The sequence below is a fragment of the Asterias rubens genome, chromosome 6 (genome assembly GCF_902459465.1).
Source record: "Asterias rubens chromosome 6, eAstRub1.3, whole genome shotgun sequence".
NCBI lineage: Eukaryota > Metazoa > Echinodermata > Asteroidea > Forcipulatida > Asteriidae > Asterias > Asterias rubens.
In genome coordinates this window covers 4,462,942-4,490,720 of record NC_047067.1, presented here as the reverse complement: position 1 = coordinate 4,490,720, position 27,779 = coordinate 4,462,942, and the positions used below count along the sequence as shown (strand labels likewise).

Here is a 27,779-nt window from a genome sequence, read left to right as displayed (position 1 = left end):
TAGCTTCCCTGGGTTGACCTCGCGGTGCTCACTCGGGTGAGCCCCTGACAAGAGCTAATTGAACGATCACTCACCCTCTCATGGTGACGTCATGCACCTCGGGCACGCCCCAAGTGATCCATTCCACAAGCAGGGCACTTGGGTCTGACCCAGGTAAGCCCCTGGAATTACGTCAAAGCAATTCGAACGTAACGGGGGCAGATTGGGGTCGACCCAGGGAAGCTAATCGTACTTGTTCCTGATTAATAGAAACACAACCCTGTATCCAGGATGTCTTTGTTACAGATCAATACCTTTTTCTCTTTCAGCATGTCTCAGTATGTAACTATAAGCCAAAAGGAACTGCAGCACTGTAAAACCAAAGTGTCCCTTGTCTAAGAAATCTGGAAGGTAGTCTTGAAGCATCATCAGCTGGTGGTAACCGCTGGCAACTTCATCAATATCACCATGGAGGAGAAATAAGATGAGAGAGGTCAATAGGTCATCTCCACTCAGCATTCGACATTTACCACCTAGACATGGAACAAAATCAAGAAACTTGAATAAATACACATCAATTATGCCCAGCCAAAAATACTTCCATACAATAATTAATTAATTCATTAATTAAATGATTTCCTTACTGTCTAAAACACAGCATTACAGAATGTATATATAGTAGCGAACAGAGTAGTTTAAGATCTTAACAGTAAACCAAAATGAACAGTATGGAGGCTAATTTGACAAGCCAAGGCTTGCAGTAATCAGCCCAAGGACAGACGGAGATAAGATAGACAAACAAAGAGAGGACGTACGAATAGGAACAAAACAACCTGAGTTGTAGTCACGATGGACGGTGCCGGGTGGGCCTGCCCAGAGCCAAGAAATTCAGCCCAGCACTCTGAGCAATATAAACTTTGTTGTAGTTATACGAGCTGCACAATAAAGTGTAGTTAAATAGGAACTTGAATACTCACATTAATGTGAGTAAGATCTCAAAGATCCCCTTCCCAAAGAAAACCCCTGTTTACTTCTTCTTAAATAATTTACATTATCCATAGATATTTCATAACACATTTATTTATTTGTCTATAGTCCAATGGTAGATTGTCAAACAAGAAAAAGTAATACTTACAGAAGATGAGCTGAGATTGTTTTTCTGCAGTTGAATTGACTTGTTGAATGCATCGATACAGCCACTGCAGCTTAGCCATTGGAACAGTGTCTTGTAATACAACCCGAAAGCAATGGTACGCAGTCTGGAACCTCTCAAGAAACACACGGATGTTTGGGTTATCTTGACACGAATGCCCCAACGGATCGTGGTATCCAGTGGTCTCCACCGATTCACCCTCCTTGTTCAGACACACCCCGGAATCCCCCACCAGACTAGTGATCGGTGTAAATGTCGTGGCATTACTGTTTGTGTTAGGGATATTAATAGGTATTGAGGGTTCCTGGTTAGATTCGCGCGGTGATTTCACATCGGGCGCTGACGTCGCCATGGACAGGGCATCGCTATCCTCCAACCTAGAACTCCCACGACTGCTTCGCTCAATACCACTCCAGGTGGATGATCGCTCTGATTTTGCCTGGGTTTCAACCCACATTAAGTCAATGATCTTGGTGTAGCGATTGGAGTACCTCTGACCCCATGTCCTTGATACTTTCCTTCTGTGAACTACTCCTTCCTCATCGTGAATATCAATCCCTGATTCAAGTCTCTCCCTAGGCCGGCTCTCGCCAGCTTCCTCATCATCTGTTTTCTCTCTCACCTCCTCTCCGACTTGTGGCTGGACAGATAATTGTTCAAAGTCGTGGGTCACTGAAGAAGTTTTGAAATCTGGTGCGTAAAGACCGAGGATATTCAGAATCCATTCATCATCCAGCTCGAGATCTCGCACCGTCACTTCCGGTAAAGTGGCCTTGAGTGTTTTGGTTTCTGAAGCATAGGCTCGCTAAAGGAAATAAAGTTTTAGGAATATTATTAATGATAATAAAACAGCATTTATATAGCATTGCGGATCACAGATCCCTTGATGCATTTTACAATTTAAAAAGGCGATACTTACAAAGATACACTACAGACAAAAATAACAGGTCAGTTGTTTTAACAGATTAAAAATGTAAACACTAAATAAAAATAAATGACTTATTTCAAGATCTGACCAGAAAAATTACAAGCTAAGAAACATATAATCAATACACTAGAAACTTAGTATAAAAAAAAAACACCCGCAATGACCTAGAACAGGGTATTTCTATGAAAACTACAAAAACATAAAAAATAAATTCCCTTATAAAATGATATTTCCAAACTACGATTGTAACTTAAACATTCCTAAGAAAGAATCTGAAACATAAACAATGGTTGTTAATTATAGATGGGGGAAGAAAAGAGAATTTTGGTGAACATCAAAACAGATTTAGTGACTATGTTCACTGAACTCGGTTAGCAAAAGGTTTGAGGATTGGATGGGAAGTTGAAATAAAATAAAAAAATCACCTGATATAGTCTTAGGACATCTCTACCCCTTCTGCTAAAGAAGCACCTCTCATAACTTGTCCACAGTCTTGAAAAGCATGTTGAAGGCACAGCAGCATCTCGGACTAAATTATCAACAACCTGCAAAGAAGGACAAAGAAACATTTCATAACAAACGTTATATTTACAACTTATCTTTTTAAACTGAAGTATGATCTAACAAAACCGGGTTAGGCCAATACTCTTATCATTTGAATTTGAAGCAAAGAAATTTCCATAAATTTGTGAAAAAATTATGATCCCCCAAACTCCCCAAGACAGGCCTGCTTAAAGAAAGGAAAATTCTTATCAAAAGTTCATAATAAGACCCCAATAATTTCCAGATATATTTCCCGCTATATCAAGGGGATCAGCTAGTAGGTTTTCACCTCTGTGAAGACCCCCATCCCAGGTTCGCATCCCATCCCAAACCGGAACCTTGCATGTCGTTTGGGTTTTCAGTCCCCAATGATCGCGCAGGTTTTCCACTTTATGGTTTTCCTCTCACACTATAAAACTGGGCATTTCTTCTTGTTTCTAAGCTTGGGCGATATTTCTTAAACGATTACCTTATCGTCTTGATTTTTTTTTAATCGAATTATCGACAAATCAAAGTTTTGATGAAATATCACGATGTCTTCCCTAAGTGAGACGTCTTGCAACCACAATGGGCTGTTAACAAAAAATATATCAAGTCCCAGAACCAACAAAAGATTCCCCAATTGAAAAAAAAAATAACATCAAAGACTTTATAGGCGCCCAGGCATCCTCCCACAAACACTTCAGAAGTAACACAATGTATCAATTACCTCCCCTGTGTGGGAGCCTTGTGCGCTGCCTCACCTCCGAACTGCAGACCACAACGGGATCATATTACACAAACCACAACCCATCCACAACCGTTTTATGAATGAGAGGTCACCCCATGTGCATTATGGATGCTTATTGGTTAGCTAGAATGAAATGGGCAGGATATACACACATGTAAGAACAGTCATGCGCAGTAGACACTTTAAAATATACAACACCATAGGTAGACAGTACACCTCACAGATCCATACCTCAATTTGTTTAGAATGTAGAAGCATGAAAATTAGGCATGGTAAAATGTCAGAAGTTAAGACTTCAAATATAAATCGCGATTTAATCGACTATTGCGATACTTTTTTGGCGATATATCGTGGGATAATAAAAGCAATATCGCCCAAGCTTACTTGTTCCCTATTCATCCTGCTATTGGTGCTAATGTTCTGTTGGATGTGTAGTCAAAATAAAAAATCTGCTTACTTGCTGGAAGTGTAGGAAGACTTCGTTCTGTAGAGTCTTTGTGAGACCCTGGAAGTGAGCTGACGGCTTCCTCTCCTTGATCGTCTGCCGAATTCGACTGAATTTGTCCGGTGACACTCTCAAACAGGAAACATTAGATGAATCTTCAACCTGGAGGAAACAAAAGTATTCTTGATCTTGATGGAATAATTGATCAGCCCCTTTCCAGGAACAACACTCAATGAGAGGTCAGGTCGGGAGGGAGGAACTCCTACCTGCATTTATGAACACCTATGAGTGTATGCGTCGACTTAGTGGGAGGGCTAGTGATGCTGGTTGTTGTGTAGGGGAGTGAACTTGATCCGAATGGAATTATTGAACTCAGTTACCATTCACATAATAGGCATTTATTCACAGGTCCCAATTTCATAAAGCTGCAAAGCAGTAAATTGCCACTAGACAAAATTTCCTTGCTTAGCAAAATATTTAGAGGGGCACCATCAACAACAATGCAACATTAATTTTATTTTAGCTGGTAACCTGTTTCTGCTACGCAGTACTATTCTGTGCTTAGCAAGTTTTTGTTCTCAGTCTTTTTTAAAGTGAGCCCTGCTGCCTTGATGGAATCCCTGCCTCCCAACATAGTCACAACCTTAATAATCAAAGCAAGGAACCAGTCTGTTTCACCACATGAATTGGTAAGAGAACAGTTGCACTCTACCAACTAAGCTATCTAGCACTTGTCAAGTTTACACTCCATCAAGGAAGCTTCGATCAAGTTCTATGCTTCTCCTCATTGAACCCAAGTCTCGACACTCATGGGGTGACAGGTCTTTTTCTTCAGCCGCGCCACGCATCTGGAACTCTCTACCACTTAATCTTCGATCTTGTCTTTGTACTGCAAAATTCAAGTCTCTTCTCAAAACTTATCTTATGTCACAGGTTTTCAATGACTAATTTTGTTGTGTCTGTTTTTTCTTTGTGTTGTGTTTTGTTTTTGTTTTTGGTTTTTGGTTTTACTGCGCCTTGAACACCCAGCAGGGTGGATATGTGCGCATTACAAGTCTTATTATTATTATTATTATTATTTATTATTATTATATTATTATTGTTTACTACAGTAAACAAGTGAAAAACATTAGTGAATCCAACCATATACCAGTGATGCCAACCTGAGTCAGTGGACTCGAGTTGCCAACTTCACTGACTGGCGACTTGGCTAGAAATTAAATGTACCTTTTGACTCGACTTAAAGAGAAAATTACCCAAGACTTGACTTTTGCAGAAATTTCAAATATGTCATCATTCTATTGATGGAAATCTCAGTTTAAAAAAATGCCCTTAAACTTCCTAAAAATTGTAATGAAATTTTATTCAATGAAATCCCTGCATACATGTGTGCACGGTATCTTTCCCATCCAGTTTGATCCATGGCGTTGGTCTTCCAGTTCTGACGTACAAAATCTTCGTATCCATACATTGAAGTCATAATGCAGTTGCCTTATAACAGGGTTGTACTCTAAACTCTGTAATCAAAAAAGGAAAAGAAAAATTCAGTTTGAAAAAAAAAAAAAAAAAAAAAAAAATCAGTTTTGGCTGTTAACCATAAACTTGCTTTGTTCTCCAAATTATTGGAAATTGTGCAAGGGTGATCAGTGCAAAATCGCTCCCCCCCAAAAATGTATTGAGTCACCGAAAATCAATATTGGGGCTTTCACTGTGTGGCAAAGCAAGTCTTTTTCCAAGATATTAATCAAATTTATTATAAAAATGAAATGTTAAGTTGCAAAGGAATATTTGGAGGTTATTAGCCAAAACTAAGCAAGAGTACATATATTGGGGGTGAACAAAAACGAGTTGACTATAAGCCAGGATTTGAGCCAATGACCTCTAGTTAATTGTGCCGGCACTCTACCAACTAAGCTATCTAGCACTATGGTGGCATTCTCCCTTTTTTCCCCCAATTTCTTTGTTCATTTTTTAATTTTATTTTACGTTTCACCCCCTTGAGGTGATCCCCTGACCATTGCTGACTGCCGCTTCCCAGGTTGTATCATAAACTTGGGTGTGATCTCTTGCTATACCGCAGCTAACGGTTGTATGGCTTTTGACTTTCACCCCAAATAAACATATTGACAAAATGGGGAGACCGCCAATAAGGGCTCGATAAGTCAGTCGCTAGAACGTCAGCACGTTAAAATGCAGGGTCATTGGATCAAGTCCCTCAAGTTCCCCCAATTTTTTTAAATTTACCCAGTCCAAAACATAACAATCACAAAACTTGAATAAAGAAATGATAACCTTTACAACTTGGCTCTGCAATGTTTCCCAGCCAGATGGAAGATGACTTGGTCCCAAAACTGTCAACAAATTAGAAAACAGATGACACACTAATGAATTTATGAAATACTTGAAATTATGTAAGGAAAAAATATTTTACAATGGGTAAGTAGATGAACAAATTACAAGCAACCTTACTTACAGAACTAGAATTATTTGATGATTGGACAATGCCATATGAGCCATTCTTACCATCAGTGGCCTGTTCAGTTCCTGTTGAAATGTACTCTACGCCTGTAGTATCAGCACCAGTTTTTAGCTCTGCCTCGGTAGTAAACAAAGCTTCTCGTACACTCGTAGCACAAACCTATCCACAGAGATAAACAACAACTTTAGCACTAACCAATGCCTCTCATATCCAACAACGTTAGCACTAACCAACGCCTCACATATCCAACAACTTTAGCACTAACCAACGCCTCTCATATCCAACAACGTTAGCACTAACCAACGCCTCTCAAATCCAACAACTTTAGCACTAACCAACGCCTCTCATATCCAACGTTAGCACTAACCAACGCCTCTCATATCCAACAACGTTAGCACTAACCTACGCCTCTCATATCCAACAACTTTAGCACTAACCAACGCCTCTCATATCCAACAACGTTAGCACTAACCAACGCCTCTCATATCCAACAACGTTAGCACTAACCAACGCCTCTCATATCCAACAACTTTAGCACTAACCAACGCCTCTCATATCCAACAACTTTAGCACTAACCAACGCCTCTCATATCCAACAACGTTAGCACTAACCAACGCCTCTCATATCCAACAACAATAGCACTAACCAACGCCTCTCATATCCAACAACTTTAGCACTAACCAACGCCTCTCATATCCAACAACGTTAGCACTAACCAACGCCTCTCATATCCAACAACGTTAGCACTAACCTACGCCTCTCATATCCAACAACTTTAGCACTAACCAACGCCTCTCGTATCCAACAACGTTAGCACTAACCAACGCCTCTCATATCCAACAACGTTAGCACTAACCAATGCCTCTCATATCCAACAACTTTAGCACTAACCAACGCCTCTCATATCCAACAACTTTAGCACTAACCAACGCCTCTCATATCCAACAACGTTAGCACTAACCAACGCCTCTCATATCCAACAACAATAGCACTAACCAACGCCTCTCATATCCAACAACTTTAGCACTAACCATCGCCTCTCATATCCAACAACATTAGCACTAACCAACGCCTCTCATATCCAACAACTTTAGCACTAACCCACGCCTCTCATATCCAACAACGTTAGCATTAACCAACGCCTCTCATATCCAACAACAATAGCACTAACTAACTCCTTTTGTGCGCTAATAATAGCACAAAACTACCGCAAAGTACAGCAACTTTAGCACAAAACCTTGTATTATTTTTTTGCAGAAATAAATTATGAACTTAATTATACAAATATAATATGGTTTGAGGGTGACTAGTCGATTAGCTCCCCAAGGTATTGGAATTTGACAAACTAGTTATCGAGGCCAAGCCGGGGAACTAGTTTGCCAACATCCAATACCAAGGAGAGCTCATATCGACTAGTCATCCAGAAAAAAACATGGTGTATTTATTTTAATCAACTTCGTACATATTCAGTTACCGGCACATGATCTGGAGCAAGAGAAAATGATGACTGTGATATAGAGTGCATATGATAAGTTTGTTAATGTGTTGGATGTCGCGAGAGCGATGTTCGTGCGTTTGTACAACAGTTCCACGAACCTATGACAAGTAGAATAGCGCACGGGCTTACCGGTAGCACAAGGTAAATATGCGCATGACAAGTAGAATACAAGTGAATACTCACGCGCGCGCCTGGTAAATAGCAAAAATAGCAACTGGCTTGTGATGAAGAATAGACCAGGGCTCGATTTCACAAAGCAATAAAATCCATCGTAAGACAAATTTCAGTATCACCATAGTGATTTGCATTGTGACATCACACTTTACTAAGCAACTACGACTGATTTGCAGTTGCGACCAATTTTAGCTCTTTGTGAAATCGACCCCTGTATGAACTCTACTCTAAGTCATGAACATGTATGCGGTGTAGTAAAACAAAATATCAACAAAATATCTTAAAACGTTGTATACAATAACATGAATAAAGCAGAATATAACCACACAATGAAATCTGGACTGTTCCATTTCAATCCGCTTCCCCTCATGAAATGGAACAGTCCAGATTTCACCTCCTGATTATATTCTGCCATTCTGTACACAATGCATCCAATATTATGCTACTACATTAACTTATGCATTTCTTAAAGATGCTATACCTTTTTCCTTTGTAATTCCGACAAATCTTTTGTGTAACTTTCCCATCCCTCCTGTGTTTTGATGTATGCTGTGTGCATCTCATTTAACTGTAGGTAAAACACAATAGAACAATGAATATAATATAAATAAATATAAAAGTTCATATCATTTCTGAGTTATTGAGTTAATTTATCAAATTAAATGAACTACAGAAATTACCATTCCATCTGTCCATGATAATTTTTATAACTGTCCATAACATATACATACACAATGCTAAAAATTGTGTTCTTGAAATTTTATTTTAAGAAAAAAAAAAACTTGTGCCACTCCATAGAAATGTTTCTATTAAAAGTTTTGGGAGTGACACAAAAAGGTTTTCTTGAAATCAGATTTTTTCATATTTCAAGAATTCCATTTTTAACAGCTGTACTCCATCTTTCTGTGATGAATACAAGACATAATTTTTCTACAAGAAAATTAAAGAGAGTTCACAGGAGAATTCCAATGTGCATGTAATAACACGTTAAATTTGCATCGGGGATGAAGAATATTAAAATTTTTCTTCTTTCTCATACACCGATGTGTGTTAGCACTGTATACTCAGTACTTTCCCAGAGTCCTGTTAAAAAAAGGAAAAGTTGGTAAGACACTGCTCTAGAGTGGCAAGAATCCCACCCGAGTAATATGCCTGTGATGTTTATTTCACAAGACTCAGGAAAGTACTGAGTATACAGTGCTACCACACATCAATGTAATAAAAGTTTGAAAAAGATGACTTAAGATTACTACCTTTTGGTTATCCGGTGACTTGCTCAATCTTACCATCAGACCAACTTCTTCAACAACAAACAATGATTTGGTAATACGTTCTGCAACCCGGTCTCTTATTGATCGAACTCTAATAAAATCCAAAGAAATAGTATTTCAGTTTTAATTTTATAAGCTCATATAAGCAAAATAGAGTAATCAAGTTTTGAATATACACACTAAACAACTATCCTCTAAAACCTCTTTCTCGTTATTTATATTTCACCACAGGCTTATGTCAGTCTTATATAGCGCACGTATCTACCAAACAAGGTACTCAAGGCGTTAGAAATATTTCCCTGAATGCAAACTTGCAAACTTTATCATCATTGATCTATTAAAACAATTTGTCAATTCTATAGTGAGAAAAGTCAATATATTGTAAATTGTTTGATAAGACCACAACATTAATCTGTTAAACTTTTTGTATAATAATTATTGGCAAATCATTTATGTTGAACCTTTTTATAGAACCTTTTCTTTAACAATTGATGGCAAGTCATTTCTGTAAGTTCTGTGTAACCTTTTTAGCCTTTGAGAAAGACTCTGCTAGGGTTGAAACGCCAGGCCATTAACTAGTGATTTTTTTGCATTTATACCACACCTTTTGTTTGGTAAGTTGTTTGCAACAGCTAATTTTATCTTCTCACCTTTTTAGATGAGTTATATAATTGTCTCCTTCTTTTCTAAGAACTTTCAACTTGGCTTCCTCCACTTTCTTCTGACACGAATCGAGCTGAAGTAAATACAATGAAAGATCACACAAATAACTTTTGGAAAGAATTAGTACGTTAATATATAGATAATTATGAGAAGGATTTGAGTTTTGCATGGTAGGAGTGATAATCAGGTGAGATTTGCAAAAGCGCCATGTTTTAATCACTTCTGAAAAGTACCAATGGGGTTGAAAACTCAACTTTATATTAGAATGCTCTGATCGTCTTTTGGAGAAAGAAAAACGATCAGAGCATACGGATCGAAACGTCGAGTTGTCAACCACATGTTCTTTTCAGAACCAACACAACTCAAAAGAGATTTACACATTGGTGCTATTGCGAACATCGACGAGACGAGATTGATAATCCTGACCAGTCGGAATTGATGTTTTAAATGTTCAGAAAATACAGAGGAGTATAGTGAAGATATATTTGGCTTGCGGTAACACCATGTGTGTAACTACTTGCCAGGGAGAGTTAGAGAACTGTCTCTAAAGAACAAATTCTACCTGGCAAGTAGCTTTACACATGGTGGTAGCGCAAACCGAGTATAGTGAAGTTGTAATTTACAAGAACAAATTAAGCTCTTTTTATATTTCACATTAATATTAGCTAAACTTAAAAGTGATAATGACGACACATTTGGGACATTACAAATACAACAATGCTCACCTCTACATAAGAGTTTCTGATGTCAACTTCCAAATGTGTGCATAAAAGCTTCAAGAAGGCTGTGTTGCATGAAACAATTGCCTTCTCCTGAAATCAAAAATTGATTTATTGTTTAATAAAAACAATAAAGTATAACACTAGTAAAAACATAAAGGACTGGCATGGGAAGGGGTTGGACTGGTACCTAGTTAGTCCTGTACATGTAAAGTGGGATTTATTTAAAGTACATTAGTCCATCAGTCAGTACTCTTTAGTCAAGGCGCACGCGGCACACTGGATAGCACGCACAACCCCCAAAAAGTAACGCACGAAAAAAAGACTATCACCGCGAGCGGCGAAGCCGCGAAGCGCCTTTACCAACTCGTTTTGGGGCCTTATGTTTTTCTTTGGTGGGAGAAAATGTAATGCATTATGCATTAGCATGGTGAGTTGCTGGCCATTAAGAAGCCACTATTACTTGCATGACGTCACAAGAACGTTCGATGCAAATTCGTTACATTTTCTCCCACCAAAATTTTGGCAAATGTAAAGAAAAACATAAGGCCCCAAAACGAGTTGGTAAAGGCGCTTCGCGGCTTCGCCGCTCGCGGTGATAGTCTTTTTTCGTGCGTTACATTTTTGGGGTTGTGCGTGCTATCCGGTGTGCCGTGTGCGCCTTGATTAAAGGCTAATCAGTCAGTTGAGCGAGAAGATGTCTTCAGCCGACGCCTTCTCAGTCCATAACTACATGTACATATTACAAGACACTGCTGGTCTAGAGTGATTTGAAAAAAACAATATCGGAAGATTTGATTCAGGGTCAGGAATTGGTGTGTTATGGGGAGAGTACATTTTACGCTATAAGTTCATTGGCCACTAAATTACAAAGTACTTTTAAAATATTTATTTCTTTAATTCCAACATCCTTGAACTTACCGTTTGAAGATCTTTGCAGATATCTTCCCTCCATTTCTTCATATCTTCCCTGATCTTTGTTCTCTGGTCTGACATCTGGTCAATCTCAGTGTCAAGTTTTTTAATCTCTAGTTTCTGAAATCAGACAAGTCATAGGCTACAAGTGAACAGCCTGATCTACCCTCCATGTTTAATGCCAACTTCATTTACTCATTGATTGATTATTTGGTTATTTAGTCAATTGATCATTGATTGTTTGTTTACTTGATAATTATTAGCTAAATTGACCAATTGCAAAGAGATAAAACGAAACCAAGAGGTAATGTGGCCTGATGTTCTTTTACCCCAGTTGAGTTTTTCTTAAAGGCTTTTTAAGCCATCAAAATTTGTTATCATTTAAAAATGATAACAGATTTTGATGCACATCATGTATTACTTAAAGGCAGTGGACACTATTGGTAATTACTCAAAATAATTATCAGCATTAAACCTTTCTTGGTAACGAGTAATGGGGAGAGGTTGGTAGTATCAAACACTGTGAGAAACGGCTCCCTCTGAAGTAACGTAGTTTTCGAGAAAGAAGTAATTTTCCACGAATTTGATTTCGAGACTTTCAATTTAGATGAGGTCTCAAAATCAACTTGCATCTGAAAGCACACGACTTCTTGTCTTTTCTTTCTTTATTATCTGGCAACGTCGACGACCAATTGAGCTCAAACTTTCACAGGTTTGTTATTTTATGTATATGTTGAGATACACCAAGTGAGAACACTGGTCTTTGATAATTACCAATAGTGTCCACTGTCTTTGAAGGGTGACAAGATGTTCTGGCCACACAGCTATGGGTATAGTCAAATATGAACACTGCAGACCTGGAACTTCATCTTTGCGAGGACAAGGCCAGTTTCACTTTGCAAAGGGCACTTCCAATCTTAAATTCTATGAGAAACTTTTGAAGGCAGGAAGGTCAAGACCAGGGGCAACAGGAGCCATGGCCTCCGAAGGCCTGAGTGTAATTTCAGGCTCGCATATATCTGTACATAGCACATCGAAATGGCGGCTACAGCTACGGCTACGGCTAGATTTCCACGTCATCATGTGTTGAGGTAAGGACGTCCTTAGCAACACCCTTGGCAATAGCCGTAGCCGTAGCTATAGATGCCAATTTGGATACGGCCTTAAACTTCAATCATAAGCTCCAATCACCTGATTGGTTAAAGCCTCGGTCACATGCTCCTTGTCTTCTGAATGCAGCCTTATGATTGGTAGAATATAGACATGTAGAAGGTGCAATAAGTCGACCAGGTCATCCTCCTTCTGTCGTACTAAGATGTGTTTAGCCAACTCCAGACCTCGGTCAAGATCCACATCAGGAAGGTGGAAGTCTTCATTCAGTAGACCTGGTCAGAAACATAGCAATTGGAACATTGAAAAATGAGGGCGATTCTTGAACCCTACTGTAGCGTTTAAGTTTAACTTCTTCTCAAGATGCACAGTCAAGTACTCTTTTTGAACCAAACTTTCCCACAGTTCTCATATCTGGTTCTTTATAGACCCACAACTTCTTCCTAGAACAAAATTACTCCACGGTCGTTTCTCATAAAACTACCGTAATCTTCGGCTTATTGCAGCTTAAACACTGAGTGGCTTATTTATAAGCCGAAGATTACGATAGTTTAAATCTCAATATCAACACGATAGTATTAATTTTATGTTTGAAAAAGAAAAGAAAAAAATGAAACCAATTCCTGTCCAATTCAGGGTCAATGTCACTCACATTCATGAGCATGCTTGCATCGTTGGAACCCGTTATCTCCCATGATCCTCTGGGTGCAGAGTTTATATCGGCAGGTTGTCCACAAGAGGCTGTTAGAGACGAAATCTAAACACACTGCATCAACGATCAGCACCTAATGCAAGACGAGAAAAAAACCTCATCAAAGGAGGAGTCGAACAATACTGTCATGGTAATGCAATAAAACAACGAATTTATTCACTGGGCACAAAACAAATGAAGGTAGTTAAAGTAATGATCAGTTAGGTACAATGCATGCAAATAAATACTAATATTAGCCAAAGTTACATATGATGATGGTGAAACAGTCTGCTTCTTTAAATCTCAATTGGTTTACATGTACAATATAAGTGCAAGTGAGTACTTTTTATAAGACCAACTGTTCTGGATAATCTGTCTTCAATTTGTTTTAATTTATTTTGGTCTTCAGTTTTTCAACATTGCACTGTTTTGTGCTGTTTGTATGCTCCTATACTTTGTTGTACAGTTTTAAGTAACACTATTTTTGACCCCGTGCAAAGTTTAAATATGGTTATATTTAAGCAATTCTTTTGAGGCAGCCTACCTTGTATGAATAAACCAGAACAATCATAATAATTTGTAGGAGGGCCATTACAAACCAGATACTTGACAAAGTATGATTAATGTCTCTGCTAAACTGCTCACAAAAAGTAAGGAAACTTTTGTCAATCCAGTATAGGCCTTTTGTTATTATTTAATACTCTCTTTGTATATGGTATATATCAATGCAAAGCTGAACTGTTCCTCTTTCAAATGATACCACATTTGCAATGATTACATGTTGCTGAACTTGGCTACACGAGTAACAATGAGGCAAAGTCACAAATCAACTGTGCCAAAATTACCGTTGTCTGTGAATGGTCAATAGGTAATGCTCATTATCAAACCGATCAAGCTTTTTAGAACCATTAATGGTTTACACAATGATTTGCACCAGTGAGCTCATCGGACACAATTTACCCTCATCTCATGAAAAACACCTTGTTTGATGGGTATTTGCAAGACGATATTCTACAGCCGATTGCAGTCCCATACTTGCAGACTCTTGGACCAAATGCCATATTTCAAGAGGACAACGCTTGCCCCCATCGAGCCCGACTGGTGACTGACTACCTGAAAAATGTTGGGGTGCACCGGATGGATTGGCCCGCTAACAGTCCAGACCTGAATCCCATGGAACATCTGTGGGACCAACTTGGCCTCGCTGTCCGCGCAAGAACCCCCAACACATCAACTGTGGCTGACCTAACCAGGTTCCAATGAAGAATGGAACGCCATCCCTCATCATCAGCGCATCAGAAGGTGCTAGGCTTTCATCAACGCCTTCGGATCATCCACTCGTTACTGAACTTTTTGTATCAATAAAGTGGATTAAGATCAGTAAGTTGTCTTGCTCTGTACCAAACTTCTTGTCTCAATAACGTGGATTAAGATCAGTAAGTTGTCTTGCTTGTTTGAATTACAGTGTCAATTTGACTGTTCACACAGTAACACAAAATTGCTAATTTTGGCACATTTGATTTGTGACTTTGTCTCATTCTCATTAACGTGGTCAAGTCCAGCAACATGTATTCATGCAATTGTGGTATCATTTTAAAGAGGAACAGTTCCACTTTGCACTGATATAAACCATACACAAAGAGAGTAGTAAATAATAACAAATATACTGGATTGAAAAAAGTTTCCTTACTTTTTGTGAGCAATTTAGATAACGGGGTTTGTTCATCCAAAGCCTTCACACAATTTGACCTTTGTTTGAAATTTCCAATGTTATAACGAAATTTTGGGGGTATTTTCCTGTCCCTCCATTAATACACAATATATTGACTAAAATTACAAAAAAATAAAGGGGAGAGATGCGAAGGAGATAAAGGACAATCAGTCACTCATAATTCTATAAAGGCACAGTACACAATTCATGTGAGTTGAACCTGACGAAAGAATTACAAAAAATTTAATAAATTCCCCTCGAAAAACCTGGATGATAAAAATGGTCTTCATTAATGCAGGATTGTTCAATAAATGAATGGGTCTTCGCTAAAGATAACATTATATTGTAACTAGGTCCAACCAGGAAGTGTACCCTTCGAGTTCATCCTAGTGTCGCAATTTATTGTTCAAACGGTGGTTCTACAACAGTGTACACAAAAACATTTAAAAATATATTTATTCTAGTAAATAATGGGTTTGTCTGATGCAATACTAGGAAAATCACCTACTTATGAAATGTTAAAAGCACTTGTCTAGACCAAGACTTAGAGAATTGTTTTTTACATTGTTGCTTAAATAAACAACATTGTATACTTGAGTTATCATACTGTTATGTTATGCAATGCAAATGTACTTGCAGGGGATATATTCAAACTGAAGTAACCAACCGTTTATTTCATATCAGAAACATTTATTTCCACATGAATTATCAATAACCTTCAGTTTTTATACAATTTAATAATGTTTAATAGTGTTCTTTCCGAACTCTAGTTTAAAGTAAAAACATCCAAACCAAATGTGACAGAATGCACCAGTAAAATGTATGCAGCCTTTTCAAATGAAAGCTTATTTCAATTGTGGCAACAGAGATTGTAAAACATAATTTTTCTTTACTTAAACTTTGACAATCATTCTCAAAGAGGACCAGTACTTATCTGATATTTAAAGGGTGGCTGCAGTTTTTTTTCTTTTCATTTAAACGATTAAACATGACTTTTTAAACCTGAAATATTTTTTATTTTTTACTAAATGCGCAAGTATTTTAAAAATGGTTTTCAAGAGATTAGGGGAACCCACCCCGCCCCTAAAATGGAGTCTTCATTTGCATAAACGTGACGTCATGTCGGTAACCCGAGCCGTCAGGCCCCCTGGCTGTGTGCATATAGAGACGTGTGTACTGTGTGGCCTGGTACCTAGGCGCGTGTAGTTAGGGACCAGACTCTTTTTGCCGACGATATGTTTGAATTCCCGACGTGGCGTTGATGGTGGGGGCGGTAACAATCCACAAAAGGGGGGGGGGGCATGACTTATTCACTAATTACGCAAGTCAGATATGTCGGGAATAAACAAAACACATTGTATTGATGTTCAATACATCAGAAATAAATGACAGCAAAATTAACAGTTTTATTTTAATTCACTATATATACATAGTATATATAGTATATTATATGTACCAACCTTGCTTTGTCTAAACTAGTCAAGTCTCGCGAGAATACCGCAGGAATCACGGGGAGATTCTGAATATAGAGTCGGAACGCTACAGACATTTAACAACTTGTTCAAAAAAACAAAACAAAAAATTAAAAATAAAATAAAAACCCACCACAAACTAGACTTGATGACAAATCGTTAATGGTGAGATAGTGGGTTGTGGCGGTGCTCTAGCGAGATCACTGCTCTCACAGTAACGTTGGTTGCCAACCTTGCCAGCAGTCTCGCGAGAATACCGCAGGAATTGCGGGGAGATTCTGACTATAGAGTCGGAACATTACATACATTTAACAACTTGTCCACAAGTCTAACCACAAACAGATAAACAAAGAAATAAAAAAAAATCACATGTATATACATTTAAAAGCTTGGGCGATATCGATATATTTTATTCACGATATATCGCCGACAATATATCGCGATATTCGATATAATCGCGATTAATTAAATTTGACATCATCAGTCTTCAAACTCCAAGTGAAAGTTGTAGAAGAGAGTCATAGCATAAGAGAGGTGTTCTAATGTCCTATTCTTCTGGTTTTACTCCAAACCTATGGGGTGCAAGATGTCTCAGCTAGCAAATACATCGCGATATTTAATCGATATCGCGATATATCGCGATTATCGCGATATATCGATATTGCGATTAAAACCAAATCCATCTGATATCGAAATCGTTTCCAAATTAATATCGCGATATTCGATAATATCGTGATATCGCCCAAGCTTAATATACATTGATGACAAAACTTTGAAAGACAAAAACTAAAGCTAAACTATTCTTTGTTGTTTTCTCTACTCAGGGTCATGCATGCAGTGAGATTACAATGAACATTGTAGATGTTGTATAGACCAAAAACTTATTTGACGACACAAATAAAAAAACCAATACTCTCAATTTTCTATAACAAATTCCTTGGTTCATCCAGACAGCCAAACCTGGTCATTGAAAAGGTTTTGCGGTAACACCATGTAATGAAGGAATTTGTTGTTTTTTGTATACTGGGATACAATAGAATGAAGTTGATGTTGCCCCGTTTTCAAGGTTTGTTTTATCCATCCTGGGAATGTGCAATGAAAAATGCTCAGTTAAAATAATGATGTTAATTTGGGTGTGTCTCATCTCTCAACCATCTTTTTTTCAGTATATCAAAATAAAAATTATTAATACTATCGATTGTTGTGTGTGTTATGTAAGTAAGTCTGCAGGCCTGATACTTCACGGAGGCTACGGAGGCGATTGCCTCTATGCCCCCTGGTCATTGCCTTGGTGCCTTTGAAATGTTTCAATAAAAATTCATAATTTCCTCATAGGGTGCCCTTTACTACGAAGAAACTGCCTTAGAGCCATTAGCCTTTCAAAAACGAAGCATACAGGCCTGTAACTGTAAGTCTGTTCTTACAATCATTCTTCTCAAACAAGTACACGTAACTTGGTAACAATAACTTTGGAATTACGTTTCTAAAATCTGCAAAATAACTGTCAAACCACAGGCTTGCCATGAAAAAGTGGAATATGCCTGTACCACTAGACAAAAAAAATCAGCACAAAATGGTCAACTGACATTAAGAACACCTTGTACAGTATGCACGCACGTCATCAACCAAGCTATAACAAGATTTGAAAATAAAGAGAGAGGCTATTTAAAAACTAACTACGGGCTTGTTCTGATTAGTGTCTGACGTACATTGCCGAATGACTAAGGATGATTGCCTGTCAGTCTCGGCTCTCCTTGACTCAAGATGGATACTGTCTGGGGATCAAGTGCAAATCATAAGTGCACTTTATAAAAATAATCTTGAAATCTCATGAGGTTTCAAACAGATGTCATAGACTATTTATAGACAGCCCCCATGAAACAAAATAAAATGTATTTTTATCTCAGCCTATCGGGAAATGAGGGCGAGAAGAAAGGGTCAAGAAATCTCCAGGTAGTTTTACAAAGTTTTAGTTCTGGAGTTAAGTCTAATTTTCAGGTTTGAATTAAAGCACCAACATTAATGTAGGGTTTGCTTGCAGCTTTTACTTTGTTGCTTTTGCTGTAGTAGTGCTAAGGCAAATTCAAATTACACCAAAAACAACAACATTTCCCGATGTGTGATCCGATTGGAACAGCAAGCAATATCTTTTTATTTCTGGAAAATGGCTTCCAATCTTCAAAGTTCCCAAGATACACAATAGACCATTGTGCTTATTAGTGTTGTTGTAAAAGTGTGAAATTTTATCACCTGAAATGTTTGGAAAATGTTGATCTCAATGTTAACATCTAAAAGGTACAAAACACTGATTGGCCAAAATGTAATGATTTTCTGAAGAACTTGCCTGTTCCTGAAAATGGTGACGATATAAGGTGTAGAACATAAGAAGGAGACTACATTTGTCTAAGATTATCTATATATGTAGGCCTAAACTATTATGGAAAAAAACCTGCTTGCTTAGTTTGATGAAAATACTTTCTTTCTTCCTTTCTATATAAGGAACATGCATCATAAAATATGGCAACTGTTTCAATTAAAAACCAGGATGTGGTTCAGAACCAAAAAGAAACTGAGGATAGAAACTTATTTATTTTAATGAGCTAACTAAAAGTCAACAATCTGACTCATCGAAGTGGAGCCTGGTCAAAAGGTTCTCAAAATATGTGTATCTACTGAAAAAGGATGTTAGAAATGAAGCTGAAATTTCAGACAGGTTGAGTAAATTTGCCAGAAACATAAAGCGTAATGATAAACAGGGCCTTCACATTTCTTGTTTAAATCTTCACACATAAGAATGAATAAAAATAGGAGGGTGTGCACATTAAAACAGGGCATTCCAAAACAACAAGGCATAGAAACACTAGTGTTTCTCAAAGATTTAAGATTAGTGTTATAAATACTCTTCCTTACTAGTATTAGTATTAAGTTTTTGAAAAAGTCTTAGGTCTAGTCCTAATGTAGGACTAGTCCTAATGTAGGACTAGTCCTAATGTAGGACTAGTCCTACATTAGGACTAGACATAAGGACTAGTCCTAATGTAGGACCTACATTAGGACTAGTCCTACATTAGGACTAGACATTAGGACTAGTCCTAATGTAGGACCTACATTAGGACTAGTCCTAATGTAGGACTAGTACTAATGTAGGACTAGTCCTAATGTAGGACTAGTCCTACATTAGGACTAGAATGTAGGACTAGTCCTAATGTAGGATTATATTTTGTGAAATGGAGCCCAGAAAAAGCCATTCTAAAACCTAAAATTATTTTGCAAAAGTTTGGTGAGTGTTGCTTTGCTCTCAAAACAAAACAGTCAAAAACGTGGAAAACTACTTACGAACTTTACATTGTATTTTAGATTTTAGACAGTCAATCTTGTACACCATCACCAAAGAAGAAAGAAATCACACTCAACTTAGATATAAGCTACAAGCTCGTCAACTTTTGTCACGTTATCAAGTAAAAATACTTGTAATACTCACATTGAAATACTCTTGTCACACAGGAAACGTTTAAATGGTGAAATCATCACACACACTGAAGTGACACAACTTGGTGCAGTTAAAAGTATGATTAGACCAATAATCGTATGAACCTTAGACACACCGAAGTGACGCAACTTGACCGACAACCGTATTAGGTACGTTTGTCAGAATGTTTGGAAAAAGTTTAGAGTAAAAATGAGCTCACTTTCTCCGGTGTAGTCAGGGGGAGATCCAGTAGGCGACTGGACCCAACTTACTGAGTGTACAGTCTATTTAAAGGCGAAGTCTATGTCACTACTCGTAATTGAATTAGAGAGAAACCTACGCAAACGATGGTCGGCCATGAGTCACTGTGTCTGTAATGGAGGATCACCATCCCACTGCATGACATCACAAAATGATTTCAGTTGGTAATCATCATGTTTCATTGAAGGATTTGGGCGTAATATAGATGGATTGCAATACGCGTCATCGACCGCCATCTTTGATGTATTTGACACTTGAAAAGTGCACGCGTGTACGCACTGCGCATGACTCCTGTGCCTTCCACGTGTAAAATACATCAAAGAAGGCGGTCGATGACGCGTATTGCAGCACATCTATTGATTTGGGAGGAGGGGGATGTTGTTTTCAAAGGATGTGTGGACTTGGGTGAGTTTGACAATTTTAAGATTGATAAAAAGATATTCTGACATGATTTGTTTCCATAAAAAGAGGAAAATGTTATTGACTGCCAGCCCAGACCTATTATTATAATTAATTACATCAAATCAAATGTTATCTTCATTGACATTATAGTTTCTGTGGACCTCGCCACATGCGGATTTCCTAGTTATTAACAACAAAACCTTTCACAATGAACAAAACACAAATCAGGTTTTACCTCAATCTCACTGGGCAAAGTTTATCGGGAAGGACCCTCCAGCCATTTTTTGAGCCTCATACTTAGAGCACTTCTTAACAGGCTTGTATCTAAGAAAACTATCACCCAATCACGAACCTTCCACTTACAATTGAACAAAATACACACGTAGACTGTACATGGATGTCCACATCCATGACATCAAGCATGTCCATCGACCCATTGACATCTGTGGGGTGGTGATGTCACTAATTCATAATTAAGTCAAGCAGGCACAAGCCTAGTGCTTTTTATAAATCCTACACAATCTTCTTCAAATTAAGCTCTACCCCCCCCCTCCAGTTCTCTCTCTCTCTCTAGGTTGCCCACAATGCCTTCAATTAGTACTGTATTGTAGCTAGCAAGATACATTGTACACATACTGTACACTTAGCTTGGCATTTCACAAGTTGTTCGCTGATCTCAAGTTTTGTCTGTGGATATTTCCTGTAGCAGTGGGGAAGCACTGTCAAACTGTTTTTAAAATCACATAGTGGAAGACAAGAGTAAAACAAATTGTACAACACATTGAAACAAAATAACACCTTGAAACAAAATAACACCACTTATTGCAATGGTTCCTAGATGGACAATTTTCTCCACAATATGCACTTTTACTTGGATTGTATCTAACAGAAAAGAAAGACAAGTACTGTGGATTATTTAAATTCATTGAGCTTTTCTTATAACCAGCTCTTTCCTCAAATGTAGATGCTACAACACTTTCAACAGAACTGTGTTAAAAAAATGAAATAAATGGTGCTTATAAACACACAACTTCTTTCATCATTCTGACAATTAATTTAGGTCTGCACTCATTTTAAAATTACCACGGCTGGAAATTATGACATGCATTTTATTCATCATACATGAAGCTGTTGTTTATCTTTGTCTGTCAAATTAATTTAGATCTGCACTCAATTTAAAATTACCATGGCTGGAAATTATGACATGCATTTTGTCATCATACATGAAGCTGTTGTTTATCGTTGTCTGCCAAAAAAAGAAGTCCTGGTTAGTTACCCCCCCCCCCCCCCCCGAAATAACGAAGAAAAAACTAGGAGGAAGAGGGGTAGACGTGCACTTAGAAGTAAACACAAACTCCCACACACTTGAGTTATCAAACTGAAAACATACTGTCTCAAATACAAATAGTCACCACTCCTCAGGGGGCAGAAACGTTATTCTGATTGTCAGTCAAGCGACACCCAACCCCCTTTTCAAACATTCTCCTTTTCTATACTGTTGGGATTAAACCCTACAAACCTAGTGTAAAGCATGACTTCCTGATTAAATTATCATCATACTGGTAAGAGGACCTGCATCCGCTCTGAAGGAAGGCAATATGGGACAACCTCAGAAACTGGATTCCTTCCTCTGGACTAACCAAAGAATATGCCTGGACATCAAACTGTTGCCTACTATATGTTTTTCTTTTATAGGGTAAGGGCACCAAGGCTTTTTCTCCTTGTTGAAGGGCACCCTTAACTTAATGAAGAAATTGTAAATTTCTACTAGAGCATTTCAAAGGTACCAAGGCAATGACCAGGGGGCATCAAGGAAGTTGCCTTCCTTGCCTTAACCACCTCTTCTCTCTACTCTAGATGTTACAACACTTTTCAGCTGAGTGGTGATTAATGATGTCACGCTCACCATGTTGGTGGGCAGTTAGTAAAATGCTCACTGCATAACGCACGGCATAGAGTTATATGAAAACGCACAGTGAAATTGCCCACCAGTATGGCGCATTCAAGATTTTTCTGATGATGACGTCAGGTGAAATGGGTCAATAATTTGATTTCCATGTAGCAGGCCTGGAATTACATGGAGGCCAAGGCCACTGTTGACCCTGGTCTTGGCCGTTTGTGCCCCTTCAAAAGTTTCCCATAGACTTTAAGATTTTCCAATGGAAGTGCCCTTTGCAAAATGAAAATGGCTTTGTCCTCTCAAAGATTAATTCTAGGCTTGATATAGATTTTAACTTAATTACTCTGGCAGAAGCATTGAGTGCGTTTTATGTAACTTTTTACAATTATAGCCTAATCTGTGTAAACCCATGACTAACGCAACATGATAAAACAAATAGGCCCCAAAATTGCTTTTCTTTAATTGGTACATGCATAAGAACCAGTTGAGTTGTTTCACTCAGTTTGTTGAAATCCCTATACGAAAGTTTTGAAGAAGTCAAAACGAAACCTTTAAGTGGCAGATCCCTTCTTTCAAAACCTGGAGAGAAAAGTTACATTGACGTCAAACACAGCTACAAAATTCCCACCACATCATCAAACATAACAGGTGCCCATGAAACACACCCTCTTTTAGCATGCAGGAGGAGGGGGGGAGGGAGTTGTGGTTAGATTCGACCTCTTGGCAAGGAGGGGTGGAGGGGGCAGATTGTCTACTGTAAAACCCTGGGAGTGTAAACCACAAGACGAAGAGGAAAGAACTGACCTGGGACATAATGGAGACTAATGTCCTACCTAAGGCCAGGCAGTGCCGGACTCAACTTCATGGCTCTGCTTACCGCCAAATTCTGTGCATACAATGTCTGATCACCATTCTCCGCTTGCCGTACGGAAAGAAGGCCTACTAAAGTGGAGTACCCACGCTCACTAGCAAATTCCCAGCTAACCCTTTAAGCAGACCCATGAAATTGGGCCCTGGTTTCATAGAAACTAAGCACAACAAATTTATGCTCATAAATCAGAATAAGGCTACCAGCCAAAATACCATGTCTCATGTAACTGATCAATGTCCTGCTTAATTTTTGCCTGGCAGAAATGTGCTAAGAAATACTTTCTGTTATTATTAAGCAGCTCTTTGAAATCGGAACAGGGGCCAAAAGTCATACAGCCTGTTAGCAAACAAACTGCTAACCACAGAAAAAAACTTGGTTGGGAGAACAGAAAATGGTTAGCAGACAAAGTTCCATAAAGTTTACATGTTGCAACTTGTGCCCCACTAACCCACCCATATTTTGTTTAGAAAGAGTTCAATAATTTGCAGCTTATAATCTAGGCCTCAAGAGAGGCTGGCAGGTTAACAAAAAACAGTGTCTGAAACTGACCTTCCAATGGACTGAGCAGGAGGGAAGATGGAGGAGGGAGCCAGTCAATCATAAGACTGATAGAGGGGGAGGGGGTGTGGATATAAGTGTTTCTAAGTATCTGATATGTCACGGAGGCAACGGAGACAATTGCCTCCATGACCCCTGGTCATTGCCTTGGTGCCCTTTACCAAGGAGAAAATGCCTTGGTGCTCTTGCCGAAGCATACAGGCCTGCAACTGTGATTGAGATCATGAAATTACTATGAAATGAACTAGTTCAAATCTTGAATCACTGTTTTATTTGCATGAATAAAATATCCATATTGGTTTTGTGGTCCCCCTTTAATATTCATGACTCGTTTCAACAGGATTTACTCTACTCTCATTGTCCATATAGGGAAGTAGTCTGCATGTGACATCACAAAAACAAGGTGTCTCATGTCCTGCATGCTCATCTCAGTTATCAACCAAACGATAAAGGAATTCTCTATAGGACAGGACTGGAATTATAAACAGACCATGGCCACCGATGCCCCTGATTTCTGCCTTGGTGTCCCTTCAAAAGTTTCCCATTGACACTAAGATTTTCAAGTGGAAGTGCCCTTTGCAAAATGAAAATGGTCTTGCGCTTTTAAAGATGAATTTGCATGCCCTGCCTATGATGATCCTTTCAGCTTAGAAATTATAAGATTTGGGTGCAGCACAGTAGCATGAAGACAATACAATTATGCAGGTTGAAAGGCCCTTAAAGCCATTGGACACTTTCGGTAAACAGTATTGTTCAAAGGCTCACACTTCATGTATCACAACTTATACATAAAATAATAAACCTGTGAAAATTTAGGCTCAATCGGTCATCGTAGTCGGGAGAAAATAACGGGAAAACCCACTCTTGTTTCCGAACGTTTCGCCGTGTCATGACATGTGTTTAAAATAAATCCGTAATTCTCGCTATAGGCCTAATATCGAGAATTGATTGTTTAATGTTTTCTCAAAAAGTAAAGCATTTCATGGACTAATATTTCAGGAGAAGTCTTTCACCATTACCTTCTGTAAACCCTGTAAATTATTTGTAAATCTGTGCATTTTTTTTTTTTTTCTGTACCGAAAGTGTATAATGGCTTTAATACTATGGCACACTGGTGATAATTCGGCCACAAAGGAAAACTACAGTAACTGAGGCCTTTAATGTAAACAGGATGCACAAATAACACACTGTACATGTACCGGTATGTCACGTAAACTTGAAATGGGATCAAAATTCAACCCATGATCTCTTAGTTACTAAAATGCATGCCATTCACAGCTGAAACACATGTATGATAAAATAAGGGAATAAAAGAGTAGGTAACAAGGTCTGAGATGGTCCTTTTTAAAACCGGCAGGGTAATGACCATGCCATAATAAAGATGTAAAATGTTGACTTTCAGGGAAGATGCAATCTTGTCGATCTTCAATTCATAATCATTTGTTTGTGAGGGACATTGGCTGTTGCAAGCTTGGTGTTTATATCCATTGTGGGAGTTTGCCGAGTTCCCTTGATGGGAAGATCATTCAAACAAACAAACAAACAAACAAACAAACAAACAAACAAACAAACAAACAAACAAACAAACAAGCAAGCAAGCAAGCAAGCAAGCAAGCAAGCAAGCAAGCAAGCAAGCAAGCAAGCAAACAAACAAACAAACAAACAAACAAACAAACAAACAAACAAACAAACAAACAAACAAACAAACAAACAAACAAACAAACAAACTGGCCTACATGTAGGTATGAACTGCAGATGTTTAACTTTTTAAGGAGTACAGTGACAGTGCCAAGTTACTGTCTTCAAGCAACAGGCTATATAATTTCATTTTTTTCTATCATCTGGGCCCAATTTCATGGCTCTGCTTACCGTAAGCACAGAATCGGCGCTTACGGAAGCAGGGAATTCTGCGCTTAGACGACAAGCGTATCACGGGTTAGCGGCGAATTTTGGCTTCTGCCCGTGCGTACTCCGCATTACTAGAGATCCTACGCTAACAAGGCTAGCGCAGAAACTGAGCGCTTGCGCGTAAGCGGGGAATCGTGGACGTAAGCGCTGAATTCCGCGGTAAGCAGACCCATGAAATTGGGCCCAGGTCTTTAGCAAAGATTGAAAAAAAGTTATTTCTTGGCTGCCACAGGGTTTTAAAATAAAGAAGGAAAACAATTTCTACATTTGTTCTACTTCCCAGTCCATTCTTTTCTTCAGAATTTCACACAGATAGGATTTATGTAGCAAGTTTGCTCATAGAACTAAAGTTCGTACCGCTATTGTGGAGATGATAGCGGAACGAACCTCATATTCTAGGAGTAGGCGAAACCAACCAATCTGCCTGACATTCAAAGTTAAAAAATAGAAAATTAGCTATATAGGATTTGAGGCATTGCATGGTGAGGTATCAATGTATATTTGGTTTGCGGTAACACCATGTGTGTATCTACTTGCCAGGTAGAGTTGTTCTTATGGAACTGTCTTGCTTTATTCTACTGCCGTGGAGTAGATAATCGGAGGTTCGGGAGACTTCTCAGTTCTGAAAAGAACTGTCCTGCTTTTTAACTATTACCAGGGCGGATGGTATAGAAATTAGACTGGACTACTACTTTAGCTTATAGGATCGTAATGAACTGTACTGCCGCGGAGTCAGTTCTGAAATTGGTCTCAACGTTTCGACTAGCTTGCTCTAGTCATCGTCAGTCTCCTGATGAAGTAAATGTTTACAGAGGCCTGGAGACCTGTTTGATTGCTGACATTTCAATGCTGCGTAAATGTTTTTTTTTTAAATAAAACAACAAGTTTGAAAGACAATCAGGAAATCTGGAGGATAACTTTCCGTATGGCTGCACCACTTTTTCACTAATTTTAAAAAAAAAGGGATATCTCAATGAGGTAAATTTATATTATATTATTAATATTTCATATCGACTAAAAAAGTGGTGGCACCATAAAGAAACTTTTCCAATCTAAATTATATTTTGAACATCACTTAAAAAATAATTTCTCATTTATAAGACCAATGATGTATGAATGATTATAGTATAAATTTACTAATTTAATAAAATTTAATTTCAATTCAAGCAAGACCACCATTAATATTGCATTTAATTGGGTTAATTTGGCATAATTAAATGGTCCAAACAATAAACCATACATTCTTAATATATAAGTTTGAGAATGCAACTTTGTTTTCTATAAAGGATTATCTATAACAGAAGCTAAGTACCTTAAACCACACTGCAGGCTCCAATCCGGTGATGCTCGCCACGCCGTTCCCGATGGTAGGAACACTGCCGTCCATGAGCCCCGCATCCGGGCACCGTTTCCATCTCTCTTCACGTACCCTCGGACTCACACACAGACCGGGCTGGCTCACTTCGCCGTGTAAATACACCCGCATGACCAGGATTTTCCGTCGGTTAACTCAGTTTACAAGATCACGAAATATTGCTTGGTTGTAAGAAACCGAATTGTCTTATTCTAAACAAAATTTCATTCCATAGTGTTTTGCTTTATAAATGCAAGGGCAAAGGAGCGTGCATCATTGGTAGTGAAATTGAACTGTAGCATGTGTAAATTCTTCATTGACGTTTGCGAATAACCAACCTTGACTGAGTGGCAAAAACTTAAAGTTTGCCTGGCTGGGAAAACGAAAAGGCACTGCTTAAAACTTGTTGTTTCGTCATCATTAAACCCACCGTCCAACGTCCATGTCGACGTGATGAAACATCAGATTTTGGAACAGTCAGTGCACAAGTTTTGTAGTGTTAGAATCCATAACAATGATTAATTTACCGTCTAAATTTCGGCTGTCAACGAATAGTAACTACATGTAGTGCACG

At 38.3% G+C, this 27,779-nt stretch overlaps 1 protein-coding gene across 1 annotated transcript; it reads right to left on the bottom strand.

The window, feature by feature from the left end:
- Positions 1–69: 69 nt before the first annotated feature.
- On the bottom strand, positions 70–27,779 carry LOC117291473. Its single transcript, XM_033773195.1, has 15 exons — positions 27,164–27,779; positions 13,261–13,393; positions 12,690–12,883; positions 11,505–11,618; positions 10,590–10,676; positions 9,852–9,937; positions 9,184–9,292; positions 8,412–8,498; positions 6,302–6,416; positions 6,071–6,129; positions 5,164–5,295; positions 3,791–3,940; positions 2,486–2,605; positions 1,115–1,937; positions 70–512 (listed from the first exon to the last, which is right to left on the bottom strand). The coding sequence occupies exons 1-15, from the start codon at positions 27,335–27,337 to the stop codon at positions 280–282; spliced, it is 2,616 nt and encodes an 871-aa protein (XP_033629086.1). The 5' UTR covers positions 27,338–27,779; the 3' UTR covers positions 70–279.

Excerpts from the sequence above, each read along its gene's own strand:
- LOC117291473 (XM_033773195.1), bottom strand. The coding sequence starts at position 27,337 with ATGCGGGTGTATTTACACGGCGAAGTGAGCCAGCCCGGTCTGTGTGTG. Across the intron at positions 9,293-9,851 it reads TATATAACTCATCTAAAAAG|AGTTCGATCAATAAGAGACC; the intron begins GTGAGAAGATAA and ends GGATTTTATTAG. Across the intron at positions 8,499-9,183 it reads AGTCACCGGATAACCAAAAG|TTAAATGAGATGCACACAGC; the intron begins GTAGTAATCTTA and ends TTTTACCTACAG.